Source organism: Bos taurus, chromosome 19, assembly GCF_002263795.3.
Source record: "Bos taurus isolate L1 Dominette 01449 registration number 42190680 breed Hereford chromosome 19, ARS-UCD2.0, whole genome shotgun sequence".
NCBI classification, from domain to species: Eukaryota; Metazoa; Chordata; class Mammalia; order Artiodactyla; family Bovidae; genus Bos; species Bos taurus.
The window spans coordinates 35528995-35552529 of record NC_037346.1 but is presented as its reverse complement, the minus strand read 5'-3'; the positions used below and the strand labels follow the sequence as shown (position 1 = coordinate 35552529).

At 37.6% G+C, this 23535-nt stretch overlaps 1 protein-coding gene across 21 annotated transcripts in view; it reads right to left on the bottom strand.

The window, feature by feature from the left end:
* MBTD1 (mbt domain containing 1) overlaps window positions 1–23535 on the bottom strand; it is a 68005-nt gene that overhangs the window by 28097 nt on the left and 16373 nt on the right. For 9 of the 21 annotated variants that reach the window (XM_059877916.1, XM_024979941.2, XM_024979946.2 and 6 more), the window contains 4 exons: window positions 11494–11695; window positions 7773–7912; window positions 6316–6430; window positions 5409–5494 (listed from right to left, as the gene is read on the bottom strand). In XM_059877916.1, coding sequence (XP_059733899.1) covers window positions 5409–5494; window positions 6316–6430; window positions 7773–7912; window positions 11494–11647 — 495 coding nt within the window. In that variant the 5' untranslated portion in view covers window positions 11648–11695. The other 12 variants (XM_059877920.1, XM_059877922.1, XM_059877912.1 and 9 more) reach the window with 7 other exon arrangements.

Here is a 23535-nt window from a genome sequence, read left to right as displayed (position 1 = left end):
CCAACTCTCACATCCATACATGACCACTGGAAAAACCATAGCTTTTGTTGGGAAAGTGATGTCTTTGCTTTTTGATATGCTGTCTTGGTTGGTCATAGCTTTTCTTTCAAGGAACAAGCATCTTTTAATTTCATGGCTGCAGTCACCATCTGCAGTGACTTTGGAGCCCCCCCAAATTAAGTCTGTCACTGTTTCCATTGTTTCCCCATCTATTTGCCATGAAGTGATGGGACTAGATGCCATGATCTTAGTTTTCTGAATGTTGAGTTTTAAGTCAGCTTTTTCACTCTCCTTCACTTTCATCAAGAGGCTCTTTAGTTCCTCTTCACTTTCTATCATAAGGGTGGTGTCATCTGCATATCTGCTGCTGCTGCTGCTGCTAGGTCGCTTCAGTCATGTCTGACTCTGTGTGACCCCATAGACGGCAGCCCACCAGGCTCCCCCGTCCCTGGGATTCTCCAGGCAAGAACAATGGAGTGGGTTGCCATTTCCTTCTCCAATGCATGAAAATGAAAAGTGAAAGTGAAGTCCCTCAGTCGTGTCTGACTCTTAGTGACCCATGGACTGCAGCCCACCAGGCCCTCCGTCCATGGGATTTTCCAAGCAACAGTACTGGAGTGGGGTGCCATTGCCTTCTCCCTGCATATCTGAGGTTATTGATATTTCTCCCTGCAATCTTGACAGAAATATTCTACTCGGTTTTTTTTTATTTTGGCCATGCTGCATGGCTTGTGCAATCTTAGTGCTCCTACCAAGGACTGAATCTGGGCTATGGTAGTGAAAGCCTGAATTCTAATCACTAGGTACCAGGGAACTCTCTATACTTGATATTGTAAGGAAATAATGGGGAATAGAGTGTATCTATTTAAAAGACTACAATATTAGAAAAATTAAGAATGCTTTAAGGCTAAATATTCTGCATACATATAGAACAACTCTCTTGGGTTCAAACATAAATGCCAATAGGAGAAAATAGTCTGTGCATTTCACTAACATAGGGTACCTAACTGGAATGTAGTACTGCAGAAGTACTTTGAAGATTTTTCCACAGTTAGTAAAGATAAGGCTACTGCTTTTAGAAGCTGTGAAATAAAAAAATAGATTAGTTTCTGGCCCTGTTCCTGGTATAGTTTTCACAGCCTTCATAATTTCCTAAGTGATAAGAGCACTAGATATATCTTTTGTTCTAATATTTGATCTTTGACCTTGATTCCAGACACAGAGCTCCTAAATCCTTTGCAATTTCTTGGATGACAGCAGTGTTTTTTGTTCTAATGAGGCATCTCTTTGTGGGCCCCTAGATAGCTTCAGGATGGGAGCTGGTCACCATACAGATCAAACTCTGATTAAAAGCTTCTTGGAATTTTCAGCCCCATCATCCATCTTGCAGGAAAGGGAAAGGAGTTATAGACTGAGTTAATGATCCAGTATGCCTAAGTGATGAAGCCTCCGTAAAAATCCCAAAACACAGAATTGGGCTGGCGGGTGCGTAAAGGCGCTAGAAGGGTGGTGCACTTGAGAGAGTACAGAAACTGTGCTCCTTCCCATATATCCTGTGCTACACCTCTTCATATGGTTGTTCATCTCTTTTATTATGTCCGTAATGATAAGATAGTAAACCATTTCTCTGGATTCTGTGAGCCATTCTAGCAAATTATCAAACCCAAAGAAGGGGTCATGGGAACCCTGATTTATAGCTAATCTGTCAAAAGCAGAGATGACAATGTGGGACTTGCAGCTGGTGTCTGGAGTGGCAGCAGTCTTGTGGGACTGAGCCTGTAAGTGTGGCATCTGATGATGATTCCAGATAGACAGTGGCAGAATTAAACTAAATTGTATGATACTCAGCTGGTGTCAGAGAAATACTTGATGGGCAGAAAACCCACTCATCTGGTATCAGAAGTACGGTATTGGTAGTTGTGTTAAGGTGAAACACAGAAGGGTTTTTCCTATAGGGGCTTAATTCAAAACCATTAAAACAAAACAAAACAAAAACAAGGGCTTCTCTGGTGGCTCAGTAGTTAATAATCTGCCTGCTAATGCAAGAGACCGGGGTTCAATCCCTGGTCTGGGAAGATCCCACATGCCGTGGAGCAACTAAGCCTATGCACTACAACTACTAGAGCCCGTTCCAAAGCCCAGGAGCCACAACTACTGAGTCCATTCACCCCCATTATTGAAGCCCATGTGTCCTCGAGCCCATGCTCTGCAACAGGAGAAGCCACGACTGAGACGCCTGTGCACTGAAACTCGAGTTTCTCTCCGCGACTAGAGAAAAGCCTGCACAGCAACGAAGACCCAGCTCGGCCATAAATAAATAGAATTAAAAAGAAAATAAAAACTGCAGGTTAAAGCCCAAAGTTGAAAATTTCAATCCAGCTACTGAAAAAGATAGCAAGAGCTTCTTCATTTATAATAAGAGATGGAGTAGATGAACTAGATGATTTTTAAGATAACTTACAGCTTTGTGACCCTATGATTTAGGAATAATTAAAAATGATATTACCTAACACTGGAAACCAACACAATACTGTATAAACAACTATACTCCAATACAATTTTAAAAAAAAATGATATTACCAAATTCAGTGGTTTCCAACCACAGACACTGCCAAAGTAGGGAAAGCCAAGAGTCAGGTGCCAAGGCTCCAGTCAATTCATTCTACTCTTTCCAGACCAATTGGTATGAATTTCCTTTATTCTAGCTATGTTTACTAGAAAAAAGAGGAATTGTAATGCTTAAAAAACAAAGAAGTCTGAAAACTATCACCTAGATAAAATGAAAGTTGCATCAGATATACAGCAACAATATGCAGATTTCTAAGCAGATATATTTAATGACAACTTGACTCCATTTACACTGATAATTATAAAGAATGTCAAAAGTAATTGAGTGATTGACTATATAAACCATTACACATAATTACTGCAATATTCAGAGACAGTATTGTCCTATGACATATTTTGCAGAAACTTTCCAGAAATTTAAAGACAGACCATGGTAAAGAGGAATTCCACTGAAATTCTATGCTTTTAGAACTAATCATAATCACTTTTAAGTATTGGAATATATATTTACCTGTGGTTCTTACTGCATAAGAGGCTGAGTTATGTTAAAGAAGCAGGCAGGCAAAGTTGTGACACCACCCTACACTCAAGTCCTGGTTCAGCCAGAACAGTTCTGTTTCCATGGTTTTAGACGTTTTTTTTTTTTTTTTGCAGTGCTGCCTGGCTTGCAGGATTTTAGTTTCCCAACCAGGAATGGAGCCTAGGACCCATCAGTTAAAGCACAGAATCCTAATCTCTGGAGTGCCAGGGAATTCTTACAGATTTAATGTTTTTAAAAATTATGCTTGAAAAAAGAATCCTCTCAGAGTAGGGAAAGGCTCTTAATGTGTGCTCAAGTTGGAGACAATGCAGGTATAGAGTGTGGAGGAAGGGGCCTTGCTGATGAACAAGTGTTGGAGCAGGCATCAAGTGTTAGAAGACTGGAAAACTGACGAGTCAAGGCAGGACCCTGTGCTTGCGGCTCCTCCTAGCAATAATAAAACTAAAAGCTAGTAATTTCCCTTGGAGACCACAAAAACTGTTTATGGGGGAGAACCATGAAGAGTCAACTCTAAAGGACACAATCTACTACAACAGGAAGTCTTACCTTCTAAATCAAATGACTTCAAATAAAAATGCTGGTTAAGGCAACAAAGCAAACTCATTTTGCACTAAAATACACTAAGACATTAAAAATAGAAAATGTTTCCTAGTTAATAAGGAAAAGACAGTGAAGGAAGATGAGTGGAGCAGGAAGGCACTGGGTGACAGATACTTTGATTGTAAATGAGAAAAAAGAGATTCCATAGTATCCTTATTAACCATATAGCTAAAGCTAGCTGCTCTATTCTTTTTTCAATTGTAGAAAACAAATTTCAATTTATTTTTTGTAAAACAAAAAAACAATTTCATTATAATAGAGATTTTCTTGCAAAGAAGTTTAACACAGTATTACTATTCAAAGATACTGTCATGAAATAAAATATTATATCTTGGGACTTTGAAATACTATTTTTAAAATATTCTGACTATTTATATAAAATAGCTGGACATGGGTTACGATAGTAAACCTAGAAAACCAAAATACTAAATAATAAAGATGGAAAAAGAGATAAAGGCCACTCAGAAGGAAACAACAAACAAACGTTCCAGAAGGCTGCAATGGAAGAGTTATTATAAATGAGGACTTAATCTAATTCTGATATTCTTTGTACCAGAAAAGAACTCTCTCAAGAGAGGAGAGTTAAATTTGTTTCGTAATTCTCATGAAAGCTACTGGGGCCATATATTTAACATCTCTCACAAGTATGACATTACTACCAACATTTCAATAAAATATATCAGCTACAGTATATTGAAGCTATATCGAGTCCACTGAGGCTGGTTCAGATAGCAGGCCACTGATTAAGGGCTTAACACCTGTACTTTCCAGAAAGAAAAGTTAGCAAACGACTGAATTTGGCTTTAATTTTTATTTCTACCACTGAATTAATATGCTTGGCCTTGATCAAGATCCTTTATTGGCCACAAATGAATTAAAATTTATTTTGATTTCCACAGCAAGAACTCAAGCTCAGTTTTGTTCACATGCTATTATTTAACAGGAAAGCCCTAAGTTAACAATATGTTAAGTGTACACAAAACTTTACTCATTAACTTTCTAAATTCTTTTCTTCTTATACACAGTCAGTAGCAGATAGAACCGTTAAATATAAATTAAAACTTACAGGTTAAAAAAGTATCGAAGAGAATTAAGCACAAATAATTGAATCAAAAGGAAAGAATTTATCATTGGTACATTTTAAACATAACTCTTAATTACTTCAAATGTCTGTGACAATCTACTTGTTAAAAAGAACATCTTGCAAAAAATAAATTCAGTCCACAATACTATATTGCTAATAGTTCCTTCTTTGTTTTTGTGATTTTATATTTGTGACCAAACAAAACTAGATCTTTCCTCTTCTCAATTATTAGATCAAATCACAAAAATTTAGGTAACATACAATGGATGGTTTCTGTGAGGTTGAACCATATGATTTTGCTAATATCCAACTATTTTTGATACACAAAACAAGTAATTTTATATGGTTCAACTTAACATGAAAATTGGATGAGACTCATGCCTTCCCCATTTAAAATAATTTTAACTTGCAATGTCTTTAAAGGAAACCTTTATTTATAAAACTTAAGGTTATGTAACTATTAGTAAGTACAATAATTAATAAAAAAGAAACATTTCCATTATGACGTATAAAATAAAGACCTTCTAAGGATAAGATGTTTAAAAAATGCTACTGTGCCTTCAGATTTAAACGATGACTAAGCATTTCAATACAAACAGAAAATTCCATACTCACATGTTTAAAGCAGGTAACTGGAGCTGCTATAAAGCTATTGCTATTGATGTAGTTACCCCAGTTGAAACCTTCTGTGGAGACTGCTGCTGAAATAAAATAAGTTTAGATATATTGGAGTTCTCAGATCGTTTATTTGTAAGAAGGTTATTACTTTATACTGTGAAGTGACACAAATGTATCACCTCTAAATTTTTTCCTATAAAGACAAAACTTCTGTAAATAAACATGAACTTCAGCATGTATCGTATTTGCAAACAAATAGTTTAACTTTTCTACACACAAGGTATGCTCCTTGGGAAGTGAGGCAAGAGCTCTCCAATCATAAGAAACAAAGAACACTGAAAGAAGACACGTTCAGGATAACAAACACTGTTCTGACTGCTCCTGTATTTTATTCCCATGAAGCTCTAACTGCACACTTCACTGAAATTTCTATCCAGTATTTACCACCTAATACTTTCACTATGGCTCCTTATTGTCTTACTCCCTACTTACTGCCTTGCTTTCACATTCCTGTTAAGAATCTTTCTGTTAGAAAAGACCCTTTCCTCAATCTCCTTCTCTTGTTACTCTCTTCTCCCCAATCCCTTTGAAGCCTAATAAATGTCATATCTCTTTGCCTTATCACTACAACGTTTCCCACTGTTCACAGCTAGAGAATCAATGCATAAAAAATAAATAATAAACCAAATAAGAGTATTATTAAGGAGACTGTCACAAGCACCATAACTTGTGAACACTAGACTTTTCTAGGATAATTTACTGAAATCAAGGAAGCCTAGTGTCATATGTACAAATAGGGAACAGAAATAGCTTAGTTAACAGAATCTAAAATTAAAATGTTATTAATTAAAACTAGATGAATTAGTACCAAGTATTTTACCTCTATTGCATTCACCCATATTACCTGATTTAGTCTTTGCTTGATTTTGTAAGGTAGCTTGATACTGAGCATATGCAGCTAGTTTAGCAACTAAAGGTTGTTTCTGAAGAACTTTTGCTTTCTTTGTTGGAGGCTTACCCTAAAACAAGAAGAGTTAAGTAAATAGGATTCTTTATCATTCCCCACCCCCAAATCTGAAAACTAACTTAATTGCATACTACTCATTTTAAGGAAACATTGAGGGTTTAGAAAATTATTAAAGCAGAGGAAACATACAAGAAAATTCACATGAGAAATGTTTTCTGGAGTTCTGCTACAATGTAGATATCTAATATGGGTAGCGCAGCTGGCACAGACTTAAATAGCAATATGCAAATTAATATATTAATAAAAAATTATATCCCATAAAATGTTAAAATATAGGCTGTGGTGAATAACTGATTCCATCTTGTACTAGATAAATCCAGTGGTTATTCACTCATGCAGGTTGCTAAGCACTGCTATTTATATAAGAAAAAAATAATTCAATGTTTAAACAGCAAGTGACTGAGGTTTATACCTTTAGCGCTAATGCAAAAGATCAATGACAAAATGATCATGGGCCAAATTCACAGTGTGACAAACTGCCATCCATTTGGGTACAGACCATTGCTCAGGATCTTTAGGGGCTGTCTATCTGAAATACAGAAATACATCTAAGTGATGTATTTCCTTAACTTGGGGAACTTAAATAATCCTTTCAGTGTTATGTGCTACCTTATTACAATAAGATGAAGAAGAAAACAACAAATGTGATCAAATAAAATATATTACAAAAATCAGCTATGTGATGCTTTTATAAAGTTGTTTATATGCTACAATAGCAATAAGTGGTCATTTTGTAGGCATTCCAGTCATTTTGTAGGTGTTGATGTACATTTACAGAAAGACGATTTTCTTTTAGTATTATGATTGTTTCCAAAAAGGTTAGTTGGATTAACCAAATACCCTTGGTCAAGGTATCAAATGGGTTGCAATCAAAAGTACAAACCAAAGATAATGGAAAAATAAAACCAGAGGGTAAATCATTCCCTGCCAACACTGAAAGTTTCTACCTTGATACTAATTACGAAACTTTCAAAGAAAACCAGGGGGGAAAATGGCTTAAATTTTTATATATATATATAGAGAGAGAGACATGCCTATATCTATATCTATATAGATATACATATAAAGATATTTATTACATTTATACTTATTTAGAAAAAAAGACAAACAATTCATAGTTTACTTTGAATAGTATGCCTTCTCTATTTATAACAGCTGCTCAAATTTTATAGAATGGACAAACTCTAGGGCTCACATATTTCTTAAAAATGTGGGGTATAAAATACTAACAGGCTGGTTAGGTAAAGGTGGAGTGTAGTGAAACACAATCAAATGACAGACAAACAGTGAAAGTCATAGAAATAACAGATAAAAGAACAAGAAGGTTTCTGTACCGTTACCTGAAGTCTGGCCAAAATGCTTGCCTTCTTGGAGTTTGACGAGTAACTTCTTGAACATGAAACACTGCAGAAACGCTTTGTTTTAGAGTAAAAAGCATCTCGCACACCAACCATTCCACACATTTCACAGGTAGCTAATTAACAAATAAAAACACTGGTGTTATGATCATAAAACTGATTTTCGTCTAACAGTTTAATAATTCCTCCAATTATCTAAAGGTTTTAATTTTTAAAACATTCCTTCAGGCAGATAGAAAATTTCTTCTGTTACATGTGATAGAAAAATCTAAATAAAAGGTAGGGGAAAGACTAGAATGATGCCATGGCTATAGGCTCCAGAAGGACTGACAATAAAGTCTGAAAAGGCTTTAAAAAGGATCAAAATACACAAACCTAAGTTAGATTCAACTAACATTTCCTTAGTGCTCACCTTGTGCCAGACATTATAAGCTCTAATGTTTGAAAGGATTATAAACAAAAGATGAAAAGTAGTTGCAGTACAACTGAAGATTCATACAAAGTGCAGCACAGGTCTTTAAAATATTGTGAAGACTGAAACATAAGGGTAACAAAAAGTGAATCTCAAAAGACATACAAATTGTGGGACTGCTGAATTATAAAGTAGTTCTATTTTCAAATTTTTGAGGAATCACCATAGGGTTTTCAATAATGGCTGTACCAGTTTATATTACCACCAAGAGTGTATAAGTTCTCTTTTCTCCACATCCTCCTCAACATTTGTTATCTCTTGTCTTTTTGACACCAGCCATCCCAACAGGCATGAGGTGGTATCTCAGTGTGGCTTTCATCTTCGTTTCCCTGATGATTAGTGACGTTGAGCACCTTTTCATGTATTTATTGGCCATTTGCAGGTCTTCTTTGGGAAAAAATATCTATTCAGGTGCTTTGTCCATTTTTAAATTGTATTATTTGCTTTTTCTGCACTGTTGAGTTGTACAAGTTCTTCATGTATTTTGGATATTAACCCCTTATCAGATATAGAGTTTACAAATATTTTCTCCCATCCTGTAGGCTGTCTTTTCAATATATTGTTTCCTTTGTTGAGTAGAACCTTTTTTAATTTGTTGTAATCTCACTGTGTATTTTAGCTTTTATTAGCTGTGCTTCTAGTGTCTTACCTAATAAATCAATGCCAAGAGTAAAGTCAAGGAGCTTTTTCCCTATGTTTTCTTCTAGAGGTTTTATTGTTTCACGTCTTACATTTAAGTTTTTACTCCATTTCAAGTTAATTTTTCTGAGTGGTGTAAGACAGATCCAGCTTTTCTTTTGCATGTGGATATCTAATTTTCCAACATAATTTACTAAAAAAAACTACGCTTTCCCTATCAAGTGTTCTTGGTGCCCTTATCATAAATTAGTTGACTGCAACTCAGTATATCAGAAAGGTATCTGCCCTCCCACATTCACTGTAGCATTGTTAACAATAACCAAGTTAGAGAAACATATTAGATGCCTTCTGATGAATGAGAGGATAAAAAAACAAGTTATACATATATGTATATGTAAATGCATATGTATATGTAAAGTAGATATTATTCATTATAATACAGTATTATTCAGCCATATAAAGAAGGAAATCTTGTCATTTCTGACAACAAGGACAACTGGAGGGGATTACGCCAAGTGAAATAAGCCAAAATGAGAAAGACAGTGTATAGCATTACATACATGGAATTAAAAAAAAAAATAAAAAGCCTATTTCATAGGATGGTGGTTGCCAAGGGTTGAGAAGAGGGAGAAATGGTGAGATGAAGGCCAAAGGGCACAGATTTTCAGTTATAAAAAGAACAAGTTGTGACGATCTGATATATAGCATGGTCACTATAGTTACTGCTACTACTTATTATACACTTGAAACTTGCTGAGTAGACCTTGTGCTCACATGACACACACACACACACACACACACACACACAGAATTAACTTTTGGGGACTTCCCTGGTGGTCCAGTGGTTAAGACTCCTCGTTCGCAATGCAGGGAGCCTGGGTTTGATCCCTGGTCAGGGAATTAAGAGTCCGCATGCCACAACTAAGACCCAGCACAGTTGAATAAATAAAAAGTTAACTTTGTGAGGTGATGGATGTGTTAATTATCTTGATCTTTGTAATCATTCCACTAGGTACATGTAATATTAAATCACATTTATGAACATTTATACATTTAAACATATACAACTATATTTGTCAATTATTCCTCAATAAAGTTGGGGGAAAAAAGATAACACAGCAAACAACTACTTCAATGGGTTTAAATCTCCACCTCAACAGTTACAACTGGAGGGACTTACAGTGTCACCAGTACTTAGAAATTCTGAGAAATCATGGAAAAATGTAAGGTACCAGAGAATGAGAGATAAAGGGGATCTAAGGGGGAAAAATCATTCATCTCGCCTGAATGACTTTCTGTTGTAAAAATTCTAGAACAGATTAAAAGGTTTGCGGATCACATAGGTTAAAAAAAAAAATGCAATCCCAAGGGGATAGTACGACTTTGCCAAGAACTGAACATGTCAAACTAGAACTCCCATGACTAGAATGTAAGCTCCACCAGGGACTTTATTCTATATTATTCCTATCTGTATCTTTAAAACAGAATCCGGCACATATAAAGCTCCCTCTTGTGATAGATTGCCACATTGGTATGTTATAACTAAATCATGGCAAGATGTATATTAATAGGAGTCAACACATTTGACAAAATCTCTCATGTAGCTCTGTCAATTAAGGATTAAGAAATTCAAGCTAAAGTAGAAAAGATCTAGGTAGCTATTAACTGGTTGGATGACCACACCTACTGGGTCTTGATAAATGAAGTTAAGTTCTTTGATATGATATGAATGACTGTGTACCAGGCCCTTTGATGCTTAACTTTTAATCAAAATATTAGAATATGATCTATAAGGCATAATCGTCAAATCGGAAAATGACAATCAGAAGATACTGCATTCAACATTAGATGACTGAATTAGAAATATGCCTAAATGGAAACACAGTGTCCTGAAGAAGAGATAAACGTTGAACAACCTCTGCTCTAATCACACAGGGTGACCAACTATTTGCCGGAGGTCTTTTCCAGGATAACCCTAAAACCAGGAGGGTCTCAGGCCAGTCAGGACAAGTTGCCACCCTGCAACCACACAATCTGAAGTATCTCCAGAAGAAAGTGAGTGGGATACTGATGAATTAAAACACTGTGATGCTGTGAGAAATGCTTGAAGCAACTAGGTTTACTTGGTATGCCCAAGAGAAACACTAAAAATAAATGTTTTTGTGTGAAGGAAAAAAGGACAAAAGTCAGAGTAAGGATAATTTTGGTTCAATATAAAGAATATTCTGGTAATTAGAGATACATTATCACTGAAGTGTTAAAACAGAAAACTTAATAAGGAATTGTTAGAGAAGGGAGACTTACCTTGAAAGTGTCTCTCAATTCTGGAAGTCTATTATCTTACACACTTCGAATTATATGAAGTTTCTCAACAGCTTTTTGTTTTCATTTTGTTCTACTTGTTAATAAAGAGATCTAACACAAATCCAGTGATCTTATCTAGAACTGTAAGTTTCAGATTCTGTTTCTTAATTGTTCTTTAAAAATTTTAAGGGAAGTGACATGAGAAATGGAATTAAAACATACCCTCAAATATAAAGGGATGTAAAAGGTGAAGGCAGTTCACCTGAGCTGAAGTATACTCACCCATGCCAGATTTACCATCTGGGTATGTGTACACCTGGCCATTGTTTTTGATGATTGGGAGACTAGAAGGTAAAGGAGCAGCCTCCTCTTCACTCTCCTCAGAGCTGGAGCTGCTGCTTGTGTCCTCACTGCAGCTATCATAACCGTCAAACATCCCGAACGAGTCTCTTCTTTGCCTTTCGGATGGTGAAGAATGTTCAGTCTTCAAAGCAGAAGAAACCAGTAACTATGATACAGCGCTCATGTACACCACCCAAAAGACCTTAGTTCAAACTGTGATAAATGAGGTTTGCAAAATGAAAATCTAAATGGCTGTGTCAAAATGCAGCCCTTCATTTCCATGAGGCATAAACCTGTTAACTACCATGCTAGCTAAAAGGAGTAACAATGATGGAACAAACAGGGAATGGGAGTCAGAAGCTGTAACAAGTTTTGCCATAAACTAGATATATTACTTTTCTATAAAAATGTGATCAGATGATTTTTTTAAAAAGTAGTGAAATACTCGTAACAAATAGATGGTTTCTTAATTTGCCTTTTATCTCTAAAATTTTAAATTTTTATTATAATTTAGAGCATCCAGGAAATACATAGATGCTTTTAAAAATCACTAAGAGTTCTGGAGAGACTGCAAATTTTAAATTTTGGGGAGACAATTTTTAGACATTAGCTATTTCAAAAACTATAGAAGACAGCATTTCTACATGTAACACTATTTCGTTTTTTTCTTTAACATAGTTAGACATAACCCAATTATCTCCAGCTAAACACTATGCCCTTTAAAAAAAACAAGCACAAAGATAACTATGTATCACATTGAGCAACTGCTACTCATATGTTCCTCCCAATATTCCCTCACTCAAGCCACCAAAATATCCCCAAACTAATACCCACCACCACTCCAACTGTTCCTGAAATCAATTCCAAAACTTCAAGTTCAGTGATAAGAAAGTTAACAGAAAGCAGGACATAACAAAGAGAAGAAAAAAAAAAAGGAATATTTGAAATGAAAAAAAAAAAAACCACAAACAAACCACCAAACCATTACTAAACATACACTGAGTTACAACAGAGTGAATGAAAATTGTCAGCCAAAAAATCTTTAGAGTTTGGTACCTATCTTCTTCTTTTGCTCAGTTGTAAGTTTCTTGGTATCATCTTACACTTTATGCACAATTTCTTTCCTGGCTAGTTTAAAGTCTTAACATGACCAGTAACAAAGCTGAAATCTATTTCCAAAGCTTGACAAGATAAAACCATGGAAATGCATCTCTTAGTTTTACTAAATAAACTATCATTTTCAGATATGCTTGTATTAAACAGTTTCACTGAGGAGGGGAACTGATTTTCCATTTGTATTATGTGTAACTATGAAAGCAAAAGAAGTAGTTTTTCAATCCATAAAATGGGAATATTATACACTCAAGTGAATACGATCTTAAGAAGTCCTCCCCTTGGGAGGCTCTACAAATGTTCTACAAATATTGCCACATTAAAAAAAAAACTAGGGAATTCCCTGGTGGTCCAGTGGCTAAGACTCTGTGCTCCCAATACAGGGGGGCTGGGTTCAATCCCTGGTCAGGGAACTAGATCCCATGTGCCACAACTAAGACTCGATGCAGCCAAATAAATAAAAATAAATATTTAAAAAAATAAATAAATAAAAAAAAAACTATTCTTCTTTCAGAACTCTCTTTTAGACCCAATTTAAAAAGGAAAAGCTGTTTGTAGTCACTTTAGAATTAGTCTCCCAATCTCCCACTATTGTTTCCCCCAGCCTGATTATTCAGCAGATTCAGTTCTGAAAATCTTAGTTATTTCTATAAATCACATGTATCTTCAAAGAACCAAAATCTGCTACCAACAGAAGATTTCAAAAAAATAAATAAGACTCTGAAGGCAATTGAAAAGGAAAAGTTTAACAATATTGGTAATACTGGTAAGCTGGTAGGGAATAGGATAATCCTTGTTTATATAAAATGTGGTGCTAATAACACATAATTATGACAGACCCAGGTTTGAGATTCAGCTTTGCCATTTACGAACTATGAACCTGGGCAAGTGATGGGCTTCTTTCTTTTGTTCATTTAGCATTCAGCAAGCATTTGTTTCTCAGAGAGGCTAAAGAGAGATCAATGGTTTTCATCAAGTTTACAGCAGATGAGTCCACAGGTGGGAAAATTCAAGCAAGGCCATGTGATAATACAAGGCACGTGAAAAGGACAAGGCCCTTAGGGCAGTCAACTGAGATTAAGGAAGGATCCTGAGCACAAAAAAGGCAGTTACTTGAATATCTGCCTTGAATATTTAGCTCAGATGACCATTACATCTACTACTGTGGGCAGGAATCCCTTAGAAGAAATGGAGTAGCCATCAACAAGAGGGTCCAAAATGCAGTACTTGGATGCAATCTCAAAAACAACAGAATGATCTCTGTTCATTTCCAAGGCAAACCATTCAATATCACGGTAATCCAAGTCTACACCCCGACCAGTAACGCTGAAGAAGCTGCAGCGGCTCAGTTCTATGAAGACCTAAAAGACCTTTAGAACTAACACTCAAAAAAGATGTCCTTTTCATTATAGGGGACTCAAATGCAAAAGTAGGAAGTCAAGAAACACCTGGAGTAACAGGAAAACTTGGCCTGGAGTACAAAATGAAGCAGGGCAAAGGCTAATAGAGTTTTGCCAAGAGAATGCACTGGTCAGAGCAGAAACCCTCTTCCAACAACACAAGACAAGACTCTACATATGGACATCACCAGATGGCCAACACTGAAACCAGACTGATTATATTCTTTGCAGCCAAAGATGGAGAAGCTCTATACAGTCAGCAAAAACAAGACCGGGAGTGGACTGTGGCTCAGATCATGAACTCCTTATTGCAAAATTGAGACTTAAATCAAAAAAAGTGGGGAAAACCACTAGACCATGCAGGTATGACCTAAATCAAATCCCTTATGATTACACAGTAGAAGTGACAAATAGATTTAAGGGACTAGATCTGATAAGACAGAGTGCCTGATGAACTACGGACGGAGGTTCATGACATTGTACAGGAGACAGGGAGACATTCCCAAGAAAAAGAAATCCAAAAAAGCAAAATGGCTGTCTGAGTAGGCCTTACAAATAGCTGTGAAAAGAAGAAAAGTGAAAAGCAAAGGAGAAAAGGAAAGATATACCCATTTGAATGCAGAGTTCCAAGGAATAGCAAGAAGAGATAAGAAAGGCTTCCTCAGTGATTAGTGCAAAGAAATAGAGAAAAATAATAGAATGGGAAAGACTAAAGATCTCTTCTGGAAAATTAGAGATACCAAGGAACATTTCATGCAAAGATGGGGTCAATAAAGGACAGAAATGGTATGAACCTAACAGAAGCAGAAGATATTAAGAAGAGGGGCCAAGAATATACAGAAGAACTATACAAAAAAGATCTTCACAACCCAGATAATCAAGATGTTGTGATCACTCACCTAGAACCAGACATTCTGGAATTCGAAGTCAAGTGGGCCTTAGGAAGCATCACTACGAACAAAGCTAGTGGAGGTGATGGAATTCCAGTTGAGCTACTTCAAATCCTAAAAGATGATGCTATGAAAGTGCTGCATTCAATATGCCAACGAATTTGGAAAATTTAGCAGTGGCCACAGGACTGGAAAAGGTCAGTTTTCATTCCAATCCCAAAGAAAGGCAATGCCAAAGAATGCTCAAACTACCACACAATTACACTCACCTCACAAGCTAGCAAAGTAATGTTCAAAATTCTCCAGGCCAGGCTTCAGCAATACGTGAACCATGAACTTCCAGATGTTCAAGCTGGTTTTAGAAAAGGCAGAGGAACCAGAGATCAAATTGCCAACATCTGCTGGATCATCGAAAAAGCAAGAGAGTTCCAGTAAAACATCTGCTTTATTGACGATGCCAAAGCCTTTGACTGTATGGATCACAACAAACTCTGGAAAATTCTTCACGAGATGGGAATACCAGACCACCTTATTTGCCTCTTGAGAAATCTGTATGCAGGTCAGGAAGCAGCAGTTAGAACTGGACATGGAACAATAGACTGGTTCCAAATAGGAAAAGGAGTACGTCAAGGCTGTATATTGTCACCCTGCTTATTTAACTTCTATGCAGAGTACATCATGAGAAACGCTGGGCTGGAAGAAGCACAAGCTGGAATCAAAATTGCCAGGAGAAATATCAATAACCTCAGATATGCAGATGACACCAGTGTGGCAGAAAGTGAAGAGGAACTAAAGAGCCTCTTGATGAAAGTGAAGGAGGAGAGTGAAAAAGTTGGCTTATAGCTCAACATTCAGAAAATGAAGATCATGGCATCTGGTCCCATCACTTCATGGCAAACAGATGGGGAAACAGTGACGGCCTTTATTTTTTTGGGCTCCAAAATCACAGCAGATGGTGACTCCAGCCATGAAATAAAAAGATGCTTGCTCCTTGGAAGAAAAGTTATGATCAACCTAGACAGCATATTCAAAAGCAGAGACATTACTTTGCCAACAAGGTCCATCTGGTCAAGGCTATGGTTTTTCCAGTAGTCACGTATGGATGTGAGAGTTGAACTGTAAAGAAAGCTGAGTGCCAAAGAATTGACGCTTTTGAACTGTGGTGTTGGAGAAGACTCTTGAGAGTCCCTTGGACTGCGAGGAGATCCAACCAGTCCATCCTAAAGGAAATCAGTCCTGAATATTCATTGGAAGGACTGATGTTGAAGCTGAAACTCCAATACTCTGGCCAACTGATGCGAAGTGCTGACTCATTTGAAAAGACCCTAAGGCTGGGAAAGATTGAGGGCAGGAGGAAAAGGGGACAACAGAGGATGAGATGGTTGGATGGCATCACCAACTCAGTGGACATGAGTTTGGGTGGACTCTGGGAGTTGGTGATAGATAGGGAGGCCTCACGTGCTGCAGTCCATGAGGTCACAAAGAGTCGGACATGACCGAGCAACTGAACTGAACTGAGTATCTGGTGCTGGAATATTCTAGGCAAAGGAAAGGCAAGACAGAGGCTTTAGGGCTGGCATATACTTGATGCATTGAAAGGTCAGGGTAGCTGGTACCTGGTGAGATGGGGTATGAGGAGGATGCTACACTCAGATTACCAGAGCCCTTGAAGGCCAGAGTATAAGTTTGACATACGTTTTTTTTCCTGAGGGCAACATAAAGACACTATGAAGTATTTTTCACAATGCCTGGAATATACATTTAGTAAAAACTAGCTAGAATTGTAAGTTCTAATAAATTCATACACCCTAACTCCATGCAGAGATTATCTTTTACAACCCAGAGTTTTCATAGAAGCTTGTCGTCCACTTGATAGTCAGCTTGCTTAGCAGCTAACATATTTACTGACCCTTTAGTGTCAATAGAGTATCTTATTCTGACTCAACTTGTTAAGAGAATATAAACCTAAAATTTCGGAGAGTCAAACATTTTAGTGTTAATAATTAAAGGGTGTTAACATTTAAAAAAAAAGGATTATGATCAAACATATTTAGGAAATTGTCCTTACTTCAAAGCCCTCTACGAACCCTTAACACATTGTGAACATTACAATAATTTAAGAGGAATATACAGTATGCAGCCCTTTCCAAAGCATCTTTAAGGACTTTTGTTCTAGAGAGATACTCTCTAATCTCTTCCACGGACCCTGCAAACACAGAATATGTCATCCAAGGAACACAAGGGGAATATGCCCAGTGTTTATGTGATTGTATTTACTGCTCCTCAGCCCAGTCACTGGACTGAACCTGGGCCACAGCAGTGAGAGGCTGGAATCCTAACTGCTAGGCCACCAGGAAACTCTGTATTCCATTTTGGTATAACTTTTCCTGGAGTTAGCAATTGTCTCATTCCTTTTTCATTTAATCTCTATTAAAAGTATCTATTGCCTTTTTCTAAATCCTTTAACTGTCAAAGGTTCATTTTTATCCTGGAGCCACCTTCATCCCTCCTCCTCCAATATAGTATGGTTGCTTTCTAGACCTCCTGTACAGCTGTCAATCCAAGGACATCCCTTTTATCATTGTCTTGGCAAGTTTTGACAAATACAGCACTCATTAAACTATCACCACAGTCAAGATACAGAACCTGTCCATAATCACCATATGTTTCTTCATGCTGCTTTGTAAATTCTTTCCCTCCCCTGGCCCCATCCGTTCCCCAAGTAGTTTGCTGCTGCTAAGTCGCTTCAGTCGTGTCCGACTCTGTGCAACCCCACTGACGGCAGCCCACCAGGGTCCTCTGTCCCTGGGATTCTCCAGGCAAGAACACTGGAGTGGGCTGTCATTTCCTCCTCAAGTGCATGAAAGTGAAAAGTGAAAGTGAAGTCGCTCAGTCGTGTCCAACTCTTCGAAACCCCATGGACTGTAGCCCATAGGCTCCTCCATCCATGGGATTTCCCAGGCAAGAGTACTGGAGTGGGTTGCCATTGCCTTCTCCCCAAGTAGCTTACTGATCTGTTTTCTGTGACTGTACATTAATTTTTTCAAAGTTTTAAATATAAATGAAATCATACAGCTTTTTTTTTGGGGGGGGTACAGTTTTTCACTCAGCATAATTATTATGAGATTTGTCCCTGTTATGAGTATCAGTAATTCATTTATTTTTATCATAAAGTAGCGAGATGGAATTACTGTGTGGACATATCAAAATATATTTATTCAGTTCAGTTGCTCAGTTGTTTCTGACTCTTTGCAACCCCATGAACTGCAGCACGCCAGGCTTCCCTGTCCATCACCAACTCCCAGAGCTTACTCAAACTCATGTCCATTGAGTTGGTGATGGCATCCAACCATCTCGACCTCTGTTGTCCCCTTCTACTCCTGCCTTCAATCTTTCCCAGCATCAGGGTCTTTTCAAATGAGTCAGTTCTTCATGTTAGGTGGCCAAAGTATTGGAGTTTCAGATTCAGCATCAGTCCTTCCAATGAATATTCAGGACTGATTTCCTTTAAGATGGACTGGTTGGATCTCCTTGCAGTCCAAGGGACTCTCAAGAGTGTTCTCCAACAGCACAGTTCAAAAGCATCAATTCTTTGGCACTCAGCCTTCTTTATAGTCCAACTCTCACGTCTATACATGACCAGTGGAAAAACCATAATCTTGACTAGACATACCTTTGGTGGCAAAGTAATGTCTCTGCTTTTTAATATGCTGTCAGGATGGTCATGGCTCTTCTTCCAAGGATCAAGTATCTTTTAATTTCATGGCTGCACTCACAGTCTGCAGTGATTTTGAAGTCCAAGAAAATAAAGTCTCTCACTGTTTCCGTTGCTTCACCATCTACTTGCCATGAAGTGATGGGACTGGATGCCATGATCTTAGTTTTCTGAATACTGAGTTTTAAGCCAATTTTTTCATTCTTCTCTTTCATTTTCATCAAGAGGCTCTTTAGTATTTCTTCACTTTCTGCCATAAGGATGGTGTCATTTGCATATCTGAGGTTATTGATATTTCTCCCGGCAATCTTGATTCCAGTTTGTGCTTTTAACTCTGCATATAAGTTAAATAAGCAGGGTGACAATATACAGCCTTGACATACTCCTTTCCAGATTTGGAACCAATCTACAGTTCAATGTCCAGTTCTAACTGTTGTTTCTTGACCTGCAATATGATTTCTCAGGAGGCAGGTCAAGTGGTCTGATACTCCCATCTCTTTAAGAATTTTCCACAGTTTGTTGCAATCCACACAAAGACTTTGGCATACTCAATAAAGCAGAAGTAGATGTTTTTCTGGAACTCTCCTGCTTTTTTCATGATCCAACGGATGTTGGCAATTTGATTTCTCGTTCCTTTGCTTTTTCTAAATCCAGCTTGAACATCTGGAAGTTCACGGTTCACCTACTGTTGAACCATGGCTTGGAAAATTTTGAGCATTACTTTGCTAGCGTGTGAGATTAGTGCAATTGTGCAGTAGTTTGAACATTCTTTGGCATTGCTTCTCTTTGGGATTGGAATAAAAACTGACCTTTTTCAATCCTGTGGCCACTTCTGAGTTTTCCAAACTCACTGGCACATTGAGTGCAGCACCTTCAGGGCATCATCTTTTAGGATTTGAAATAGATCAATTGGAATTCCATCACCTCCACTAGCTTTGTTTGTAGTGATGCTTCCTAAGGCCTACTTGATTTCACATTCCAAGATGCCTGGCTCTAGGTGAGTGATCACACCATTATGCTTATCTGGGACATGAAGATCTTTTTTGTATAGTTCTGTGTGTTCTTGCCCCCTCTTCTTAATATCCTCTGCTTCTGTTAGGCCCATACCATTCCTGTCCTTTACTGTGTCCTCTCTGCATGAAATGTTCCCTTGGTATCTCTAATTTTCTAGAAGAGATCTCTAGTCTTTCCCATTCTACTATTTTCCTCTATTTCTTTGCACTGACCATTGAGGAAGCCTTCCTTATCCCTCCTTGCTATTCTTTGGAACTCTGCATTCAAAGGGTACATCCTTCCTTTTCTCCTTTGCCTTTAGCTTCTCTTCTATTCTCAGCTATTTGTAAGGCCTCCTCAGGCAACCATTTTGCCTTTTTGCATTTCTTTTTCTTGGGGATGGTCTTGATCACTGCCTCCTGTACAATGTTCTTATGATTAGACTGGGTTTATACTTTTGGGAAGAAGATCACAGATATCAAGTGTCCTTTGTTACATCAAGGATAAATCCTTCAACATCGTTTATCCCTGTTGATGCTGACCTTGATTACTTGCCTGAGAAGTATGTCAGTTTTCTCTACTCTAAAATTACTCCTCTCCCCTCCTCCATATTTTACTCTTTGGAAGGAACTATTGGAAGTCCATGCTTAAGGAGTTGGGAATTAAGCACCCCCTCCATAAGGGTGGACTATCTACACAAATTATTTGGAATTCTTTTGCACAGATTTCCTCTCCTTTACTAAGATAAAAATTCCTTCTTTTTGGATTTGAGATTTTCTCATCATTAGATTCTGGAGAAGGCAATGGCAACCCACTCTAGTACTCTTGCCTAGAGAATCTGAGGGATGGGGGAGCCTGGTGAGCTGCCGTCTATGGGGCTGCACAGAGTCAGACACGACTGAAGCGACTTAGCAGCAGCAGCAGCATCATTAGATTCAGACTGTATATTCCCAGTTGAAATACTACATAACTGATGATACTTTTCTCAGGGAAGCAAATCCAGATTACATGTGTCCATCTGCCCCTTACTGGTGATGATAAGTTTGAAGACTTGGTCTAGTTGCCATCTGGTTCTTCACTAAAGTCTTACTATTTTTCTTACTTAAATAAGCAGTCTATAGGAAGATGGGGCTTCCCCTGTGGCTCAGCAGTAAAGAATCTGCCTTTGATGCAGGAGGCACAGAGACATGTGTTCAATCCCTGGGTCAGCAAGATCCCTTGGAGGAGAAAATGGCAACCCACTCTAGAAATCTGGCCTGGAAAATCTCAGGGACAGAGAAGCCTGGTGGGCTACAGTTCATGGCGTTGCAAAGAGTTGGACACACGACTGAGCAATTAAACAACTACTACAGAGGACACTTCAAGACCATGTGAATAAAGTGCTCATCAAAATGTCACTCCAGATTTAGCATTCAGTGATTTTTGCCCAATCTTTTACTATGATTTTCCAATCCAAGAAATCCTTCCATATCCATCAGCTGGTATTCTTCTGTAAAGAAAAGCTCTCTTTCCTCTCTTATGGCTTTTAACTTCTGGATTCCTATGTTTCAGTGGTTTATAATTCCCTATTGTCCTTTGTTATTTGGGGGTTCAAACCATGCCAGATTCGGCCAGCTGGAACCCATTCAGGCAGACTCCTGTGTCATTCTGACATGGCCCTATCATTTTTGAGCATTTCTTTACTTTCTGGTATCACAAGACAGTCAAGGCTTATCTTCTACTCACTTTCTGTCTCAAATCTGGAATCAACCATTTCTCCAGAGAGCCCTGGTTTCTTTTATTGGCAATGTTAGAAATAAAGACCTAGGTGGTCCATGTGCTCATTGCCACTAGGGTATCTGTTTGATTCTGGAGCCCTTCAGTGCATGTGAGTTGGAATAAATATGCACACAAAAATGTGACATTTGTCTTATATATATACACAATGTATTTTAGAAAATCATGAGTTCACACTTACATTTTCCATCCCTACAGGGCTTTTCCTTACCTTCCCACATTCCTATTTGTTGCTCTCTTCTTCTACTGAAAACCCTGGCCTCCAACAAAATTAACATTTATATGCTCCATCCTTTTCTATATTTAAATAAGTTTCAGAAGCATAACATCTATACTGCTATAAAAATGAACTTTTATATTCGGAATTTCTTTGTAATCTCTTGTCTCCAAACCAAGCAATAGAATATCAAGTTCAAGAATTACCTGGATTTGTTATTTCTCTCTCCTTCAGTTGTGGTTATAGTTACTAACTTGAAATAAGCTGGGTTTTGGTTTGCATCTCCCTTGACATCCTTAGTGAATTTGTTTCAGTTTTAGGGACTATCAAAAAAATCAGGAGATGTAAGTTGGAGAAATATCATTTCCTTGCCTTACCCTACCACTGACTCTTGTAAGGTGGGTAACCAACTTTATTGCTTTCTGGTTCATCTCTTATTGTATCTATGTTTTAAAAAGTTAAACAGGTATATTTATGCTTCCTTATTTCTTCTTCTTTCTTACACAAAAGGCCACATACTAAATTCCTCCATCCCTTGCTTTTATTTAGAAAATTACCCTGGAAAACACTGTTTCAAAGCATAGACATCTTCCTCATTTCTTTTTTTTGTTTTATTTTTCCTCATTTCTTTTTAAGCTGAACAGTTCCTACATTGTGTGTTTATCAAACTAATCTCACTTAGACATTTAATAGTTTTCAGTGTTTTACAATGAAAAATATGACAAATTTTTGTCATATGACAAATGACAAATATTGCTGCCATGAACATATACATGTATATGAATTATTTGTGGTAAACCTTCAGGATATACTCCCAGAAGTGTGACTGCTGGTTAGAATGGTGAATGTAGTAATTTTGTTAGCTATTGCCAAGTTCTCCTGCATGGAGATTTCACCATTTTGAATTTACTCTGGCAATAAAGAAGAAGTTGGAGAAGGCAATGGCAACTCACTCCAGTACTCTTGCCTGGAAAATGCCAAGGATGGAGGAGCCTGGTAGGCTGCAGTCCATGGGGTTGCTAAGAGTCAGAAACGACTAAGTGACTTCACTTCCACTTTTCACTTTCATGCACTGGAGGAGGAAATGGCAACCCACTCCAGTGTTCTTGCCTGGAGAATCCCAGGGATGGCAGGGCCTGGTGGGCTGCCGTCTATGGGGTTGCACAGAGTCGGACATGACTGAAGCGACTTAGCAGCAGCAGTGAAGAAGTAAGAGTGTTTTTTTTTTTGCCAATATGCTGATTCATATGCTGGATGAAAACAGTATGTTCGTGCAGTCTCCTCTGCTGTTTTAACTTTTTACTTGGAAATAACTCTTGAATTTTCAGAAAAGTTGGAAAAATAGTACAATGAAATCCTGTGTATTCTACTCAGATTCACTAATCGATAAAAAATCGCTCCGTTTGTTTAATTCTTCTGTTGAAATATATATTTTTCTGAACCATTTGAGAGTGAGTTGCATAGTTTTTTTTTGTTTGTTTTGATTGCACCCCATCAGCATGAAGGATCAGAGTTCCCTGGCCAGAGATCAAACCCATGCCCCCTGAAGTTTCCACTGCAGAACCTTAACCACTGGACCACCAGGAAGTCCCATACATGTCTTTTTATTCCAAACTGCTTCAGTGTGCATTTCCTGAGAATATAAACATTCTCTCATAACTACACCACAATTATTCAATTTCAGGAAATTTAACATAAAACACTGCCCTAACTTACCATCTGTAGTTCAATGGACCCAATAATATCCTTTATAAACTTCTTCCCTCCAGTCCAGGATCACATGTTGTATTTGTTTCCTTAGTTTTCTTTAATCTAGAAGATTGCTTTCAGAGAATATAGGCCTCCTCCCCTCTTGGTGCTGTCTAGGTTTTCCAGTAT